The sequence below is a fragment of the Oncorhynchus kisutch genome, linkage group LG18, assembly GCF_002021735.2.
Source record: "Oncorhynchus kisutch isolate 150728-3 linkage group LG18, Okis_V2, whole genome shotgun sequence".
In the NCBI taxonomy this organism is placed as follows: Eukaryota; Metazoa; Chordata; class Actinopteri; order Salmoniformes; family Salmonidae; genus Oncorhynchus; species Oncorhynchus kisutch.
The window spans coordinates 43,434,237-43,451,363 of NC_034191.2; the positions used below are offsets into that span (position 1 = coordinate 43,434,237).

General features: G+C 46.7%; 1 protein-coding gene across 1 annotated transcript; it reads left to right on the forward strand.

Annotated features, from left to right (window-relative positions):
- Positions 1-7,962: 7,962 nt before the first annotated feature.
- LOC109908887 (homeobox protein SIX5) lies at positions 7,963-16,804 on the forward strand. Its single transcript, XM_020507649.2, has 3 exons — positions 7,963-8,765; positions 10,193-11,670; positions 13,786-16,804. The coding sequence occupies exons 1-3, from the start codon at positions 8,074-8,076 to the stop codon at positions 14,472-14,474; spliced, it is 2,859 nt and encodes a 952-aa protein (XP_020363238.1). The 5' UTR covers positions 7,963-8,073; the 3' UTR covers positions 14,475-16,804.
- The last annotated feature ends 323 nt before the right edge of the window (positions 16,805-17,127 follow it).

The following is a 17,127-nucleotide window of genomic DNA, read 5'->3' on the forward strand; positions in this document are numbered from 1 at the left end:
TTGCAACTGCACCCTGGACGTAGGTTGAGGCCAATACACCACTGCTTTCACCTTTCCAGGATCCATCTGGACATTACCCTAAGCCATGAAAATCTCAAGACAACTGGAACACGGGGACATGCAATGAGGAGGAACTGTATGGTCTCACTGTGGTTACCTGAAACCCGTATATGAACGGGCACAGTACTATGGGTGACGCTACCTATTGAGCGGCCATCCAGCGCCCTAGCATCCATGGGAACCGAGAGAGGTTGAGTGGGAATACCAAGCTCAGAAACAATAGTGGCATCCATAAAACTCATCAGCCCCATAGTCAATGAGCACTCGGAGAGACTTAGATTGGTCTCCCAACAGTAAAAGCACAAACAAAATGTGTGTGGGCGATGGGAATTAGGGAACTCCCAGTCTGGCTCACCAGAGTACTTGTACCCACCAGAGACAAGGGTTTCCTAATGTCCTGCCCCTCCACAGAACAGACAACAGTTTGAACTCAGCCTACGTGAGCATTCCCCAACCGATAACCTTGCTCTTCCCAATTGCATAGGCTCAGGAGTATCCAACTCACCTTTCGTTGATGATTCACGAGGGAGCTCGGGTGGCTTCGGATCCTCTCGGAAAAACAGCCTTCGGGGGTTTCCGGATTCCTTCGAAAGGTGAGCGAGCCATAGCGGATGAACGAGTATGCCCGAGACCAGACCTCCTCTCACTCCTGCGTTCCCTTAGGCGTCCGTCAATTCTGATGGTGAGGGCGATGAGGGAGGCGACGTCCACCGGTACTTCCCCAGCTGCTAGCTCATCTTTCACCACCTCAGATAATCTGTGAAGAAAATGATCGAAAAGAGACTCCGGATTCCAGGCACTCTCTCGGGGGCCAACGTGCGAAAATCAACTGCGTAGTCTGCCACACTACAGAGTTTTTTGTTATAGTTTTTTTTTTTAACATTGTTTATTGAATTGTCAACACCAGCATTTACAAAATAATTGCACTTGTAAGTTATTTGGTAGTAATATACAACAACACATCAAAGACAGCAAAACAGAGACAGAGAGAGACATAAAAAGTACAAATACAAAAAGAAGTAAATAAAATATAAGGAAAACACAGGAAAAAATGATGTATATTTTGATACAATTGTTATAGGTCAACAAGCACAGATAATACAGTCCTTAACATCCGAGATGTCGTTTATGCACATACCAGGCCTCTTCCATCACCAATATATAAATTTACATCACTCTGGAACTGCAGGGAAATGTAGTCGTTTAACATAAGAAAAGAAGAGAGCCCACATTGCATAGAATTTGTCTACAGACCCATTGAGTGTGTGTTTAATTTCTTCCAGCTTTATGCAATTCAAAACGGATTTAATCCAAAGAGCATGAAAATGGGGGTACAGGGGATTTCCATCTAAGTAAATTTAATCGTCTCGCTAACAAAGTGACAAAGGCAATTACATCCTTATTCATTTTGGTCAATTGTATTGTGGGTAAGGAAACCCCAAATAGTGCAATAAAAGGGTCTTGCTCGATCTGTGTGCCGCTTAATTCTGAGAGTGTGTTAAATATGTCTTTCCAGAAACCAACAAGAGATGGGCAACACCAAAACATGTGTACATGATTAGCAGGAGACCGATTACATCGTACACAATTAGGGTTCACATCCTTGTAAATTTTGGATAATCTTGCTTTGGTCCAGTGGGCCCTATGAATGAGCTTGCATTGAATGAGACCGTGTCGAGCGCAAATAGAAGAGCGATGTACCCTTTTGAGTGCCCCTTCCCATAGGTCATCAGATATTTCCTCACCCAGTTCCTCCTCCCATGAGGATTTAATATTATTTAATGAGATGGTTTGTAGTGAGCAAATTTGACTATAGATTATTGACACGGTGCCTTTCAGAGTAGAAAGTGGGGTAAGAAATGTGTCGAACTGTGTTTCATCGGGAAGGGTGGTGAATCCTGGATCTATGCTGTGGATGTAACTCCGGACTTGTAAGAACCTAAATAAATGATGTCTGGGGAGACCAAATTTAGCTGATAATTGTTCAAACGTACTAAATGCATTCTTAATATAAAGATCTCTAAATCTTTTAATACCGAGACTAGACCATGTTGAGAAAGCACCATCAACCATAGATGGGGGGAAAAGCTGGGTTTGAGGCCACCGGATCCAAAGAAGAGGTTGTCTGAAACCCAAAGTGGCGCCGAAATTGATTCCAGATCTTCAATGTTGTTTTGACACATACATTTTTGGTGAAGGAGGAGTAAGGGCCTGTAACGGAGCAGTGAGCGAGGGAAGACAATGATGCCGGTAGAGATGAGGCGGCCTCCATCTCTAGCCAAATTGGAGGTGTGAATATCTCTGCTCTGCAACCAGTACTGAACGATCCTAAGGTTAGCGGCCAACAATAGAATCTGAAATCCGGTAGAACTAAACCGCCGTCTGGTTTGGGTCTCTGCAAAAGCTGTTTTCGTACCCCGGGGGGCTTTTTGTCCCATGTAAAGGGTAGTATTAGGCCGTCGATCTTTTTGAAAAATCTATTGGGAAGAAAAAATCGGAAGGCACTGATAGAGATATAAGAATTTAGGGAGAGTATTCATGTTAATATAATTAATTATTGCGACTAAGGAGAGGTGTAGCAAAGACCAGCCTTCCAAATCGTCCTTAGTACGGGTTAAAAGAGGAGCAAAGTTGGCATGAAAAAGGTTTTCAAATCTGATTGTGACATGTACTCCCGAGGTAAATAAAACTACTGTGAGCAATTTTAAATGGCAAGTTATGTAAAGGGGATTTCTTTGTGGCCATATTAAGCGGCATCAATTCGCTTTTACTGAGATTCAGTTTATACCCTGATAAGTGACCGAAGGATGCAAATGTGGCAAGAGCAGCAGGAACATAGACAGAAAGGTTGGATGTGTATAATAATACACCTGCAGTTCAGCGTGTACAGAAGTCTTATCCAAGTCCAGCCCAGCGTCATGAATTTGGAGCCAAAGCAGAGTTTATTTAGAGTGTAAAAAAGGTATTTCCATTCCACCCGGTCAAACGCTTTCTCCGCATCCAGGGATATAATGGCGTCAAAGGTATTGGCGACAGAAGGATTATATATAATATGAAATAATCATCGAAGAAGAAGAATGAGTTTCTATTTTTAATAAATCCTGTTTGATCCGGAGAGATAATTGATGGGAGGAGTGTTTCCAGACGCCTTGCCAGAAGTTTGGCTAGAATTTTATAGTCAACATTTAGCAGGCTAATTGGACGGTGTGATACACAGTCAAGAGGGTCTTTATTTTTTGTTTTTTAAGTTAAACGTTCCTTATAAATAATTGGGCAATACAGCGTGTTAACATAGATAGCCTATCCCTTTTCAGTTTGTTCTCATGTGCGGTGTAGGAAATAATTTCACCTCTGATATAAGAGGAGAAAGGATGCTTCTTCCGGTCTCCTCAGTATGTCATTCGAACGTGAAAGAAATGCACCCTGATGACAAATGGTCGCGGGGGTTCTCCATCCCAGGGTTGGCTACGCAGAGTGCGGTGGGCCCGGTCTAGCAGTGGCTTCTCCTCCAGACCGAGCAGCTCCTGAAGCAGCTGGGCCATGAACTCCGTAGGTCTTGGGCCCTCCACTCCCTCCGTTATTCCCAGTAGACGAATGTTGTTCCTCCGCATTCTACTTTCCATATCTTCGCATCTATTGTCGAGGTATGCCACCCTAGTTGTTAATGAGCCAATGTTAGCCTCTAGCTCGCTAATGCGAGTGCTGTGGTCTGTAGCACCTCGCTCCAGCTCCGATAAGGCCACTTCATGTGCGTCGAGCTTACTCTGTATACTCTCAATAGATTTTTTAAAAGCTCATCTTTGACCATTGATATCTCTGACCTGAGATTGGTAGAGAGAGAGTCAATTTTGCTGAAAATATCGGTTTTGGGGGTGCCTATCACAGATTGTAGCATCTCCACAGTCAGTGTTTCCGTGAGGCCGGTTTTAGCAGCATCCAGTGGCGGGGGTGAATCAAGAAAGGGCACGGGCTTGCAGACTCAGCTTTTGGCCGAGTAGACGACATTACAAACTTACATTTCTCAAACTTGATCTGAATTTAGGGGTCACTTCAGACGCCTGGCCAAACCAAAATATATACAATTTCTTAAGGTTAAATATATAAATATGGTCACTAACTCAGGAGCGATAAGGAAACGTGTTCTACATCCTTGTCTTCCAACAGTTGCTCCCCAGACTACGGGAGGTTTGACGTAATTCAAGAAGTTTACTGGCCGCCCCTCTCCCGGATACCGGAGAATCAAATACCTTCCTCACCTCTGCCATGAAATCCTCCAGATGACAACAAATGGTGGATTGTTGCTCCCAAACTGCCATAGCCCAGGAGAGCACCCTTGCTGACTTTAGCGTAATAATATTTGCTATCTTCGACGGGTCCGAAGGGAACGAAGATGGCTGCAGCTCAAAAATAAGGGAGCACTGAGAAAGAAAACCCTGGCAAGTTCCAGGATCTCCAGAATATCGCTCCGGAGGAGGTAAGCAGGGTTCTCGGGGAGCCAGGGTAGGCTGTACTAACCCACCACTGATAGTACTGGGTGCTTGGGAGGTCTCGGAGGTGGCAGGCTGCCTATGAGCTAAATCATTGATTTGCTCCATGATAGCCTTGAACCCTTGGTCGTGACGTTCCGTCAAGGAACGAAGCCCTTCCAAAAGGTCCAGCAGTAGCTCCTCATGCCTCCCAATGATGACTCCCTGCACGGAGACAGTATAGCGGAGCTGGTCCAAGTCTGCTGGGTCTGTCATAGCCAGTTTGTACTATAAGGGCACAAGCCGAGACCCAGATGCAGACACGGGAAGCAGATGGTTTGAGTCTTTGATATTTATTACATCCAAAAGGGGTAGGCAAGAGAATAGTCGTGGACAGGCAAAAGGTCAAAATCAGTTCAGAGTCCAGGAAGTACAGTGTGGCAGACAGGCTCGAGGTCAGGGCAGGCAGAATGGTCAGGCAGGCAGGTACAGAGTCCAGAAAACAGGCAAGGGTCAAAACCGGGAGGACAAATTAAAGAGAATAGAAAAGGCAGGAGCACGGGAAAAACATGCTGGTTGACTTGGAACGTACCAGACGAACTGGCAAAGAGAGACAGGAAACACAGGGATATATACACCAGGGATAACAAGCGACACCAGGAGGGGGGTGGAGACAATAACAAGGACAGGTGAAACTGATCAGGGTGTGACAGCCAAGACAGTCATGAAGAGGGCACAACAAAAACATATTTGCCATGGGTCCTCAGATCCTCAAAAAGTTCTACAGATGCACCATCGAGAGCACTGGTTGTATCACTGCCTGGTATGTCAACTGCTTGGCCTCCGACCGCAAGGCACTACAGAGGGTAGTGCGTAGTATGGCCCAGTACATCACTGGGGCCAAGCTTCCTGCCATCTAGGACCTCTATACCCAGTGGTGTCAGTGAAATGCCCTAAAAATTGTCAAAGAATCCAGCTACCCTAGTCATAGACTGTTCTCTCTGCTACCACATGGCAAGCGGTACCGGAGCACCAAGTCTGGGTCCAAAAGGCTTCTTAACAGCTTCTACCGCCATGCCACTCACGTCCGTAGCCATGAAGTGGTTTGAAAGACTGGTAATGGCTCACAACACCATTATCCCAGAAACCCTAGACCCACTCCAATTTGCATACCACCCAAACAGATCCACAGATGATGCTATCTCTATTGCACTCAACACTGCCCTTGCACTCAACACTACTCAACACTGTTCCTTGGAAAAAAGGAACACCAACATGAGAATGCTATTCATTGACAACAGCTCAGCGTTCAACACCATAGTACACTCAAAGCTCATCACCAAGCTAAGGATCCTGGGACTAAACACCTCCCTCTGCAACTGGATCCTGGACTTCCTGGCGGGCCGCCCCCCGGTGGTGAGGGTAGGTAGAAACACATCTGCCATGCTGATCCTCAACACTGGAGCCCCTCAGGGGTGCGTGCTCAGTCCCCTCCTGTACTCACTGTTCACCCACGACTGCGTGGCCAGGCACGACTCCAACACCATCATTAAGTTTGCAGACGACACAACAGTGGTAGGCCTGTTCACTGACGAGACAGCCTATAGAGAGGTCAGAGACCTGGCCGGGTGGTGCCAGAATAACAACCTATCCCTCAACATAACCAAGACTAAGGAGATGATTGTGGACTACAGGAAAAGGAGGACCGAGCACGCCCCCATTCTCATCGACGGGGCTGTAGTGGAGCAGGTTGAGAGCTTCAAGTTCCTTGGTGTCCACATTACCAACAAACTAGAATAGTCCAAAACACCAAGACAGTCGTGAAGAGGGCACAACAAAGCCTATTCCCCCTCAGGAAACTAAAAAGATTTGGCATGGGTCCTCAGATCCTCAAAAAGTTCTACAGATGCACCATCGAGAGCACTGGTTGCATCACTGCCTGGTACGGCAACTGCTCGGATTCTGACCGCAAGGCACTACAGAGGGTAGTGCGTATGGCCCAGTACATCACTGGGGCTAAGCTGCCTGCCATCCAGGACCTCTACACCAGGCGGTGTCAGAGGAAGGCACTAAAAATTGTCAAAGACACCAGCCACCCCAGTCATAGACGGTTCTATCTACTACCGCCTGGCAAGCGGTACCAGAGCGCCAAGTTTAGGATAAAAAGGCTTCTCAACAGTTTTTACCCCCAAGCCACAAGACTCCTGAACAGGTAATCAAATGGCTACCCGGACTATTTTTATTCTGTGCCCCCCCAACCCCTCTTTTACGTTGCTGCTATTCTCTGTTTATCATATATGCATAGTCACTTTAACTATACATTCATGTACATACTACCTCAATTACTCCGACTAACCGGTGACCCCGCACATTGGCTACAATCTGCATTGTGTCCCGCCACCCACCACCCCCTCTTTTATGCTACTGCTACTCTCTGGTTATTATCTATGCATAGTCACTTTAACTCTACCTACATGTACATATTACCTCAATTACCTGGATGAACCGGTGCCTGGATGAACCCCACACATCGACTCTGTACCGGTACCCCCTGTATATAGCTTTGCTACTGTTATTTTACTGCTGCTCTTTAAATCATTAGGTTTTTTTTACTCATCTATTTTTTACCACTTATTTTTCTTAAAACTGCATTGTTGGTTAAGGGCTTGTAAGTAAGGTCATTTCACTGAAAGGTCATTTCACTGTTGTATTCAGTGCATGTCACAAATACAATTTGATTTGTTTATTCTATCAGAAAGGCAAAATAAAGTCACAAATTTGCACACTCTATTTACACAAACAAATCAAACCAGCTTTTGTACCAACCCCACTGTCAGAGAGATGGGTGCACATTTTAATTCCAAAACAACATTCACATCATGGTACTGTGTGTGTGTGTGTTGCACTGAGAGTATTTGGATAGAGAAACCACACCAGGTGCTCATTCCGATGCCAGCTGAAGAACTGGAGAGACAACTATCAACCATCTAAACAGACAGCAGTGTAAACAGACAGCAGGGAAAGAACACACAGCACGCATGGGATAGTTCACCCGTAGTCCTATCTCACAGACGGAAAGAGCGGATCCTGCTTAATTCAACTGTTCATGTGAAATCAACAGACTTTGAGATCAGTAAACACATGGACACATCTACACGTGACGTTATAATGTACATCATCTCATCTGGAATAAGTACATACCATATAGCCGGGCCCTACTACATCCTGATCCTCCATAGACAGGCTGAAAAGTGGATACTGGTGGGGGAAAAAAGGGGGGGGGGCAGTAGAACTATTTAGTACAATCTGATAATAACATCAAATTGTCAATTAAATAACGTGGTTATTCAATCTGGAATTGAACAATAACATGTAGCCTAATAAAAGGTTTTGAACAGGCATCGCTATAATGAATCTTAAAATCGGAGATTGACAAGGTTAGAGGCGTGCGTGACGCGTGTAGCTGTGGCAGACACTCGTCGACGGAGAATGGGCGAGAGAGCGCGCGCAGGGGAGGAACTAAAATTTAAAAAAAGTTTAACTAAAAATGGCTTCCTTGTCTTTGGAGTCTGCAGAACAATCTGAGAATAGCACGGAGAATCCTACCCAAGAGGCCGCTCCGGTGAAAGAGGAGACGGATCCGGATGAAGTTTCGGAACAATTGCTAAAAACTTTTCAGAACTCGGCGCTTAGCTTTTCGACCGATCAAGTAGCATGTCTGTGCGAAGCCCTTCTACAGGCAGGCAATGTGGATCGCCTGTGGAGATTCCTATCAACCATCCCTCCTTCGGCCGAGCTGCTACGTGGCAACGAGACGTTGCTCAAGGCCCAGGCACTGGTCTCTTTCCACCGGGAAGAATTCAAGGAGCTGTACGCAATATTGGAAAGCCACGACTTCCACCCGAGCAACCATGGGTTCCTGCAGGACCTCTACTTGCAGGCGCGCTACAAGGAGGCGGAGAGGTCCCGAGGTCGTAGCCTGGGCGCCGTGGACAAGTATCGCCTTCGGAAGAAGTTTCCCCTGCCGAAAACAATCTGGGATGGAGAGGAAACGGTATATTGTTTCAAGGAGAAGTCTCGCAATGCACTGAAAGAGTGTTACAAAAGCAACAGGTACCCCACTCCAGACGAGAAGAAAAACTTGGCCAATGTGACTGGACTCTCCCTCACGCAAGTCAGCAATTGGTTCAAGAATCGACGGCAGAGAGACCGAACCCCGTCTGGTACCAACAGCAAAAGGTAGGCTATACATTCCTTTCTACATTTGTAACCAAATACCCCATTAAAACCTTCCATACACGATTGCGTGTCAAACATCTATGTCAATATGGTTCGTTTTATAATGAACACAATTGTTTATGTACGGTGTCATTTGCAGAGCTGTTTATTTTTAGCAAGGCAGCCAGACTATGGGAGTACATATAGCCCATACTGCTGCACACGGCACACACTAAGACATTGATTCATTTGACACACAATGTTCACCGAAATTCTCCTGATCAGATAGGTAAGAGTGAGCGCTAGAAAGTAGCCTAGCATTGTGACATATATGGATCTGTCGACTGCAATATTATTTTAGTGCTGCAAACATATTTTGTGTGATGCAGACTTTTCTGAACCATGGTCTCGACTGTGTGGTTTATCTCAACTGTATGGTTCATGTTCGACATATTTAAATCAAATTCCGTCAATCCCTGCAATAACTACATTTCAGTGCAAGGTCTACACCTTGTTGTATTCTGCGCACGTGACAAAAACTTTGATTTGATGTTTATGAATGACAGCACGCATGAACTCTGACTGTGATAACGCCACACATGTCGTAGAGAGCACGACTGGGAGAAAGAGCATGTTGCTTTGTTGTGAAATGTGAGATCCGGGCGCCCATTGTGGCTCAAGTTTCCTGAAATTCTGCACCGCAAAGTCTCCCGGCGGACCTCTGCGCGCTCCCGAGGCCCTGCACCGCTGGGAGAGCAGGGGGGGAACAGAGACCGAAAGAGAGAGGAAATGGTGTAGGTGTTGGGGAACAAAAGGAGAAAATAATATATTTCAAACCGTAAATGTCTTCAGCTCTCCTGTGCTCCGTTTGGCGTGCACATTTAAAAACCCATTACTTTTTAAAATGTTTTATTTTTTAAATATATTTGTTATACTGTTGTGTGTGTATAGGTTACATACAGTATGCTAGTTTTGGCCAGGGAAGTTGGCAGTTTCCAAAGCTACACAGGAAATTGGGGTTTTCGTGTGTCAGTTGTTGATGTCCTTTATTCCCACGTGTGGAGAAATAAAAACAGAATGCAGTCCAGTCTTTATCTTATATCTAGGGGGCTGTGGTGGCTGGGGACAGTATATCAGTTGTCCATTGTTCTCTGTGTGACCCACACTGCTTCAGTGCACCAGGATATTTCAGGACATACACATCACAATACGGTGTCAACGATAGGATCAAAGGAGAGATTGTCACTGACGGTTATTGATTTACCATACGTTATGTGTATTGTAACATTCTGACCCCTTTCCCCTCTTTTTTTCCCCCATTCCATTGGGCAATCCTTGCCCTCTACTACCCCTTCTTCTTCCATAAGCTGTCTCTTTTCATTGTCTCACTCCCCCCACGGTTCACTCACCTTATCGTCCTCCTCTGCTCCTCCCCTGTGTTTTCTCAGTGAGTCCGATGGTAACCACAGCACAGACGATGAGGGTGACGACATCTCAGACAAACTAGAGGACATTGTGGGCTCCGCAGCCTCCATCATCTCCCTCTCTGGTACCCCCTGCAGCACTGGGGGCCAGATCTTCCTCAACGGGGCTGGTGGGTTCCTCGCCGCCTCCCACCCCTTACTCCTCAATAGGGGCTCCCTGATCTCCGGGGCAGGGGGTGGCGTCATCATCAACGGGCTGACACTGAGCGATGGTCACACGGTTACCCTCAGCCCAATATCGGCTAACTCGCCTCTGCTCTTCAATGGAGCGCAAGTCATATCCAAAAGCAGTGCGGTTCTGCAGGATATGGGTCTGGAGGGCCAGGGGGTTACAGCCATGGAGGCCCAGCCCAGCTCGGTCATCTCCCTCCCCCTGACAGAGGACGGTAAGATGGACAGCGTTAGCCTGACGAACCCCTCGACTATCCCCACCCTGGACTTCATCAATGTCCCAGAGGGGATGGTTCTCAAAGCCGAGGACATCCAGACAGTCTCTCCTTCCCCCTCTTCTTCCTTGTCTTCCCCCTCAACATTCTCCCCCACCTCCCTCCCCTCCCTGGTTCTGACTCAAAATGGCCACCTCTCCAACACCTTCCCGGTCTCTAAGTCATCCCCGGGCGTGGTCATCTCCAGCCCTGTAGTGAGCCTCCCCAACCAGCAGGGGGAGTATGTTGTGTTTGCCACAGCTGGTTCTCAGCTCACCCCCTCCAGCTCCATCTGCCAGGTGGTGTCATCCTACAGCTACTCCAGCCCACAGGTATTCTCCCTGCCTCAGGTGGTGCCCTCCATCCAGGGTGTCCCTGTATCCCAACTGGTCCAACACAACCCTGGAGGCCAGTGTCCCCAGTTAGTTCCTGTCCCCCCCCTCACCTCCTCCCTCCCCCAGGGCACCCTCTCCCAGTTCCAGGGCCACCAGCCTCTGAACATTGCCCCCCACCTCGCCCAATCCCTCCCCCAGCATCATACTGGTTCCTCTACATTGGGAGCGGGATCCACCATCCTCTCCCTGTCCCAGCTCACCAATGGACAGCTCCCCCAGGGACTCACACTCCAGTTGGGTGACCAGACCTCAGCTACGATCCCCACTCTGACACAGATCCAGTCCCCACTAGGCCATCCCCAGATCATCTCCTCCCCTACCCATGTGGTTCCTGTCTCCCAGTCCAAAGAGACAACCCCAGCTCAGTTGGTTTCCCTGCCCCAGCTGGTGCCTGTCTCCTCCGCGGGACAACTCTCCTTCTCTCAGGTCGGCCCGGCCACCCCTTCTCTATCTGGAGGTGCTTTCCAGATCCTAGCCTCGGCCACTGGAGGTGGGATGCCTCAGGGGCCCTTTAGGATAAACCAACTGGGACCCCTCCAGACTGTAGGCCCGCCGACCAGCATGGCTCCTAGTGTCCAGCTCCTCAACTCTGGGGTCATTCAGCTCCCCTCCGCCTCGCCAGGTAACTTAAGACTCGGATACACGGTGACGACTGTCGATAGGTAGTGTCGGCAGTCAACTTTTACGTTGTTCACATCATATCGATCAACTGCTGATCAGATCACTGGAACACTCCAAAACACAAGATGGCAGTAGCTTTTCTTTAAGCTTTGTTTGGCGTTTGCTAACTGGCAAATGGTGATGCTAAAATTAGCTAGCAAGGGAACTGGCACTGGCCATATGGGATAATGGAGAGTGAATAACATTTAATAATTAATCTTGCTAGCTCAAACTCTAGGCAGCATTCTGACTTCTCCCTACAGTTTCAGTCATTAGCGTCGCCCACGACTACCCCGTGAAGAATGCTGTGTTTTTAACACTTAGAAACGTCAAATCATCGCTTGCAGTACCGCTTTTCGAAACACATGGCCCTTATCTTTCATCAGCGAGAAAGAACCCTTCAAATAAAAAAATCTACTTATTGTAGCAATTTTGTCCAAATCCATACAGCTGTGTGTGCGCCTCCATCCGACGGCACTACATTTCCTGCTTCACTTCCCGAGTGACACTTACACACGGGTGTTTGGAGCATGCTAAATGGCTAATTAGCGCAGGTGGTCGCCTCTTGTTCTGTAAACAAGCATTGTAACATGGAGATATGGAAACACTAACTTTAACCCTATCCAGTTGTGTATCAATTGAACTTTTTTTTTTTTTTTTTAAAGTTATTTATTGCCGATATGAAATATACGGTTCCTTATACTTCCAAATCCGTACCATGAGTGACAATGTTTAGATTGAGCATCTGGGCTCTTTATCAAAGTCCCCTGTACAGAAGACACCTTCATCCAATGACTCTTATGTGTAATGTAACGGAACTGAGTCATGATCGCTAGCTTGGTAAAGCAGCTAATGTTGTGTGCATTGTGCTGCACTTACCACCCCATGTGTTTCATATGAAGTGTTGTGTGACTGCCTGGCTTAGTTGGCAAGCTAACGTGGGGCGGATATCTTGTGCCTTTTTAAAAAAGTTTTTGTTGTCTTCTGTCGACACACTCCTTTTCAGAGAAAGGAAAGTAGTGGGCGTGTGGAAAGGAGTGGATGTGTGAAGCACTCTGCCATAGGTTAGGTGGTTTTGATTGAGTGGTGTTTGTTTTGTCCCTCCCGTTTCTTACCGTGCTGCTACCGTACATTAGAGCTATAATACCGCGAGAGATTCAACTTCTGTTGTGAAGCCAGAGGATGAGTCTGATTTCACTGTTAGTTTTCCATAAATAATTGTACATTTTCAGTTCTAATTGACGATTTTGTTTTTTAAATTTAAAAGTGATGAGGGGTGTACTGTTGCTTGGTGCGTTTTATATGCGCGTGCTTACTGACTGTCCCCCTGATATTAGGTAGCTTCTTCTTACGCCGTTGCTGGTCAAGCAGGAGCGAAAGGCACTGTGTCCCGGTTGTGTTTCCGTTCATGCCCTCCCTATTGCATAGCATTTATTTTCACGTATCAATATTAGTTATTTCTTGTGTAGGTTTGCTATCCTACTTGAAATAAAATCATAGGGGGGGAGGCCATGTTAGCTACCACTGGTGACACAACCATGGTATCACGGGCAAAAACTCCCAAATATTGGTCTCGGGTCTGCAGGTAAGCCCATACAACACTGGTGCCCCTATCGCCGGCTTATTGACTCGTCGTGTAGCCCAATCAGCCACGCAAAATGGTCTTGAGTGGCAACAAATCTGCCCAGTTATCTGATTCGCTTTCCATACACCCACTCCTATCGATGCATCCACTCGCCCATATTCCGGTCGCCATATTGGACTGCAGCTACCCATAGTTGCCTTTTCGGATCCCCCACAGGGGTTCCATGCACTCTGATTGGCTCAGATGAAAGTTGTGTTGAAACGGCAGGTTCGTCAGTATCAGATCGGTACGTAAAGGGTTGTCTTTTGTTCTAGCGAGATAAGGAAAGCCTCATACTGTGCTATCGGCAGTCAATCTTCTGTGTCTGACCTATTCCTAAGTCATTTGCTTTTTAGGACAAATTTAGCTATCTCAATGTTGTTGATGAACTGCTAACAAATATTTTTTTCACTACTACTTCCTCTCTACTTCCACCTCTCCTCTGTCCTGTAGGGAATCTCCTCTATGGTGGAAGCCCCATCCTGAGTTACCAGAACGGCAAGCTGATCCTAACTATCCCGGCTGGCATCCAGTTCGGCAGCCTGCCCATGAAACCCGTCCCTGAGGCTTCTACCCACCCCACCAACGGAGTAGGCCCCGGACTCACACTCAACCCTGTCATCCACCCTACACCTACCCTCATCCCAGTCTCCACCTCTGTCTCAACCTCCAACACCCTCCAGACGTCCCCCCTCTGCTTCATCAACTCTCCGCTCTACTGCACTCATGAGATGGGTGTCCCCACCAACCAGACCCTCTCCACCACCTCCCTACACACCCTGGACCTCTCTGCCACCCACACCCCTCCCAATGCCCTCACCCCAGAGAGCATGCTCTCGCTCAGCCCCATGTGCAGCGGAGTGACCCCCACCACTCAGCTCTCCCAGACCACCTGGAGCCCTGTCCCCCTCTCCACCTCTGCCAGCCTGACTATGTTTGACGTCCGTGGGAAGGGGGATCGTCCCGAGGATCCGGCTCTGCTGGGCCTACCTGGAGGCGAGGCACTGCTACTGGGGAGCCCCTCTCCAGAACAGGATGTGGACAGGGTGTCGCCATTGGGGGACCCAGAGGAGATGGATGGAGAGCCCAAGATCCTCACCCAGCTACAATCAGTCCCTGTGGATGATGAGTTGGGGCTGTAATCCAGTCCCAGTCCCCCTCCACAACCCACATCACCATAAAATCAGTCAGCAAGACTACATGTTACGGAACAACCTCAGTGCTCCCTTGGATAGGTTTCATTGAAGAGTGGACTGGCTTTGACTCGTATGAGGAATGTGCTTTGACAAAAAAAAATCCTAGGCGATGATCCTTTTGGATAAACCGTCACGGGATAGGCTGATTGTACGCAACATGGAATGACCTGGAGGATGGCCTTGCATATAGGCTAGCCTGTTACCTGATTTATGTTACACAACTGTCCACTGCTTGGTTTCCACAGTTTTAGAACTCTTATACTGTTGTCATCTGCCTCCCATAAGCCAAGAGCCCTTCCTGTGTCACAAAATGGAGGAGCTGAGTCAACCGTGGGGAGTGAAAGTCTTAACTCTCCAAGCAAGGCACGGTTCCTTTTACTCGGCATCAAGTTAATTTCTAAGGACATTCTGCGGCTTTTATGCACAGACGTGCCCATTTCAGCCAAGACTATTTGTACTACAAGGGAATGAATGCCTTGGGTTTTAGTTGGCGTTGGGTTGAGCGGTACGCCACGGCCAGGTTCTTGTTTAAGTCTCTAAACTCCGCCAAATGCAGACGCAGCCAAGCATTAAGTCCTGTTGAAGTTGGACTGTGTGGTTCTGAATGGCTGCTCACTTTGGTGCTGCTGAGTATTGCACAGTTTAGCCTCAGTGAACGCAAACAGAAAGTGGGCTGACCGTGACACCAGAAACCCCCGAACACTCTAGCATCGAGATGGACTGTGTACTCCTCTCTGTCAGCAGTGTCACCACGTCAAAGGGCACAGGCTCCTCATTTAACTACAGGTTGGCATGCAATGCTAAGCTCTGTCACGTCTGAGGTCTGTAGGAGGGAATGGAGTCACCTGGGATTTTCTTTGAAAACATATATTTTTTGACTCTCTGCAATCAATGCATGGTCCTCTGTAAATATGACCACGTGACATGTATTACATATGTAAGCCAGTCTAATTAGGATAGACCAAGCTTTAGTGAAGACAGGTTTCATACACTACACACTCTGCTTGACCACATGGTGCGATATTTGCGCCACAATCGTACACTACTACAAATTGTCTGAATTTTTAAATTTTATTTTTATTTGATCTTACTTTTATGGGTTTGAGCTCGACCTAATAAGTGCCTTATTATCTAGTTGCTGAGGTTGGTGGGCCAGTGTGGGTTTTACTGCCTTTGGATCTTCAAAGTGAAGAATGTGTTCTACTCTTCACAAAATGAAGCACCATTGAGACAAGCAACTTCCCACGTGGATGTCGAATATGACTTGTAATAACCCGTATCCCTCGCGAACTCCAGAGAAACGTAACGTGGCGCCCTTGGTTTGTACGGCCGTTGCTCTTTTAGCATCACTAACGCCTACCATGACATAATCCCCATTGAGAACTCCCTCCTCATTGTACGTTTTGCACATTTCGTCCGTGTCATGTTTACGCCTAAAGGTGATGGCCAGATTCTATTTTGTAAAACCTGCTGCCTTTTCTCTGTTCTTCACGAATTGCACTCACCGATCTGAAGGGACGGGATAGGTCGAATTAGCTGGTTAGGTTGAGTTTCAAACAGCCTCTGTCTATCCTGATATCAGCAACAGTGAGTCATGAAGCGCTGAGAGCAGGTTACAGGTCTCCTAGAATGGAATGGTATCCAGCGAGACTCTGTGCAGTTGTTCTCGCCATACAGTACTCGCCATCTCTCCATAACCAAAGCACAGATGGCAGTTCTCTGGCCAACAGTAAAACAACGCTATTCTTCAGTGTCACTCCCAACTGTTGTGTTTTTATATTTGTGTGTTTTTGGTTATTTTCTGTGTGTATTTAAAGCATGTATTTGAAGCATGTATCAATAATTTTCTAGTAGTAACTTTGAATACTTTGAATGGAGAGGAACAAAACGAGCAGTCCTTGTAGAAGTAGAACACATGGACAAAGGGAAAAAGCATCAATGGACCTTCCCAGGGGATGGCTGGTTGTACAGTCTCAGAATGTGTAGCTAATGATAATCACCACTTCTCCAATGATATTATACACTTTTACAATCTGAATAGGATGTGAATTACCCATCAAAGGAATGTTACATGTTGAGTAAAAAAAAAAAAAAATCATCGGTGTTTGGAAATGTTTTGTTGGTTCTAAGGCATTTTTTTCCATACGATACAGTGCATGAGTTGGAGGCTAAAGGGAACGTGTGTTTTTGTTTGTGTATCCCACTTGTCTACATGTAGTGTTTTTTTAGTGTGTGGTGCTCCAATGGCTGTTAGTGTCAGGTGCAGGAATTTGTAACACACACACAACCTCCAGCTGAGTTATCCAAAGATGTATATATTTTTTTAAATGTACTTTTTAAGTGAGTAAAGGGATTATTAGATTAAAAAAACAAAAAACATTTGAGGTTGGTTTTTGTACTGAAAGGTATTTAATTTTTTATATGCAGTTTTGTGATATTCTAATAAACTATATAAAGAAAACAACATTTATTTGTTTTTGGGGTGATTTTTGTGAATGCTTCTCTTTAAATCTCCCATGTGAGATTTATGGGTCATGGGGGAACAAACTATTGAGTGCCTACACTACCAAACCACGTTAGAAGCGCTTTTGCAATTTGG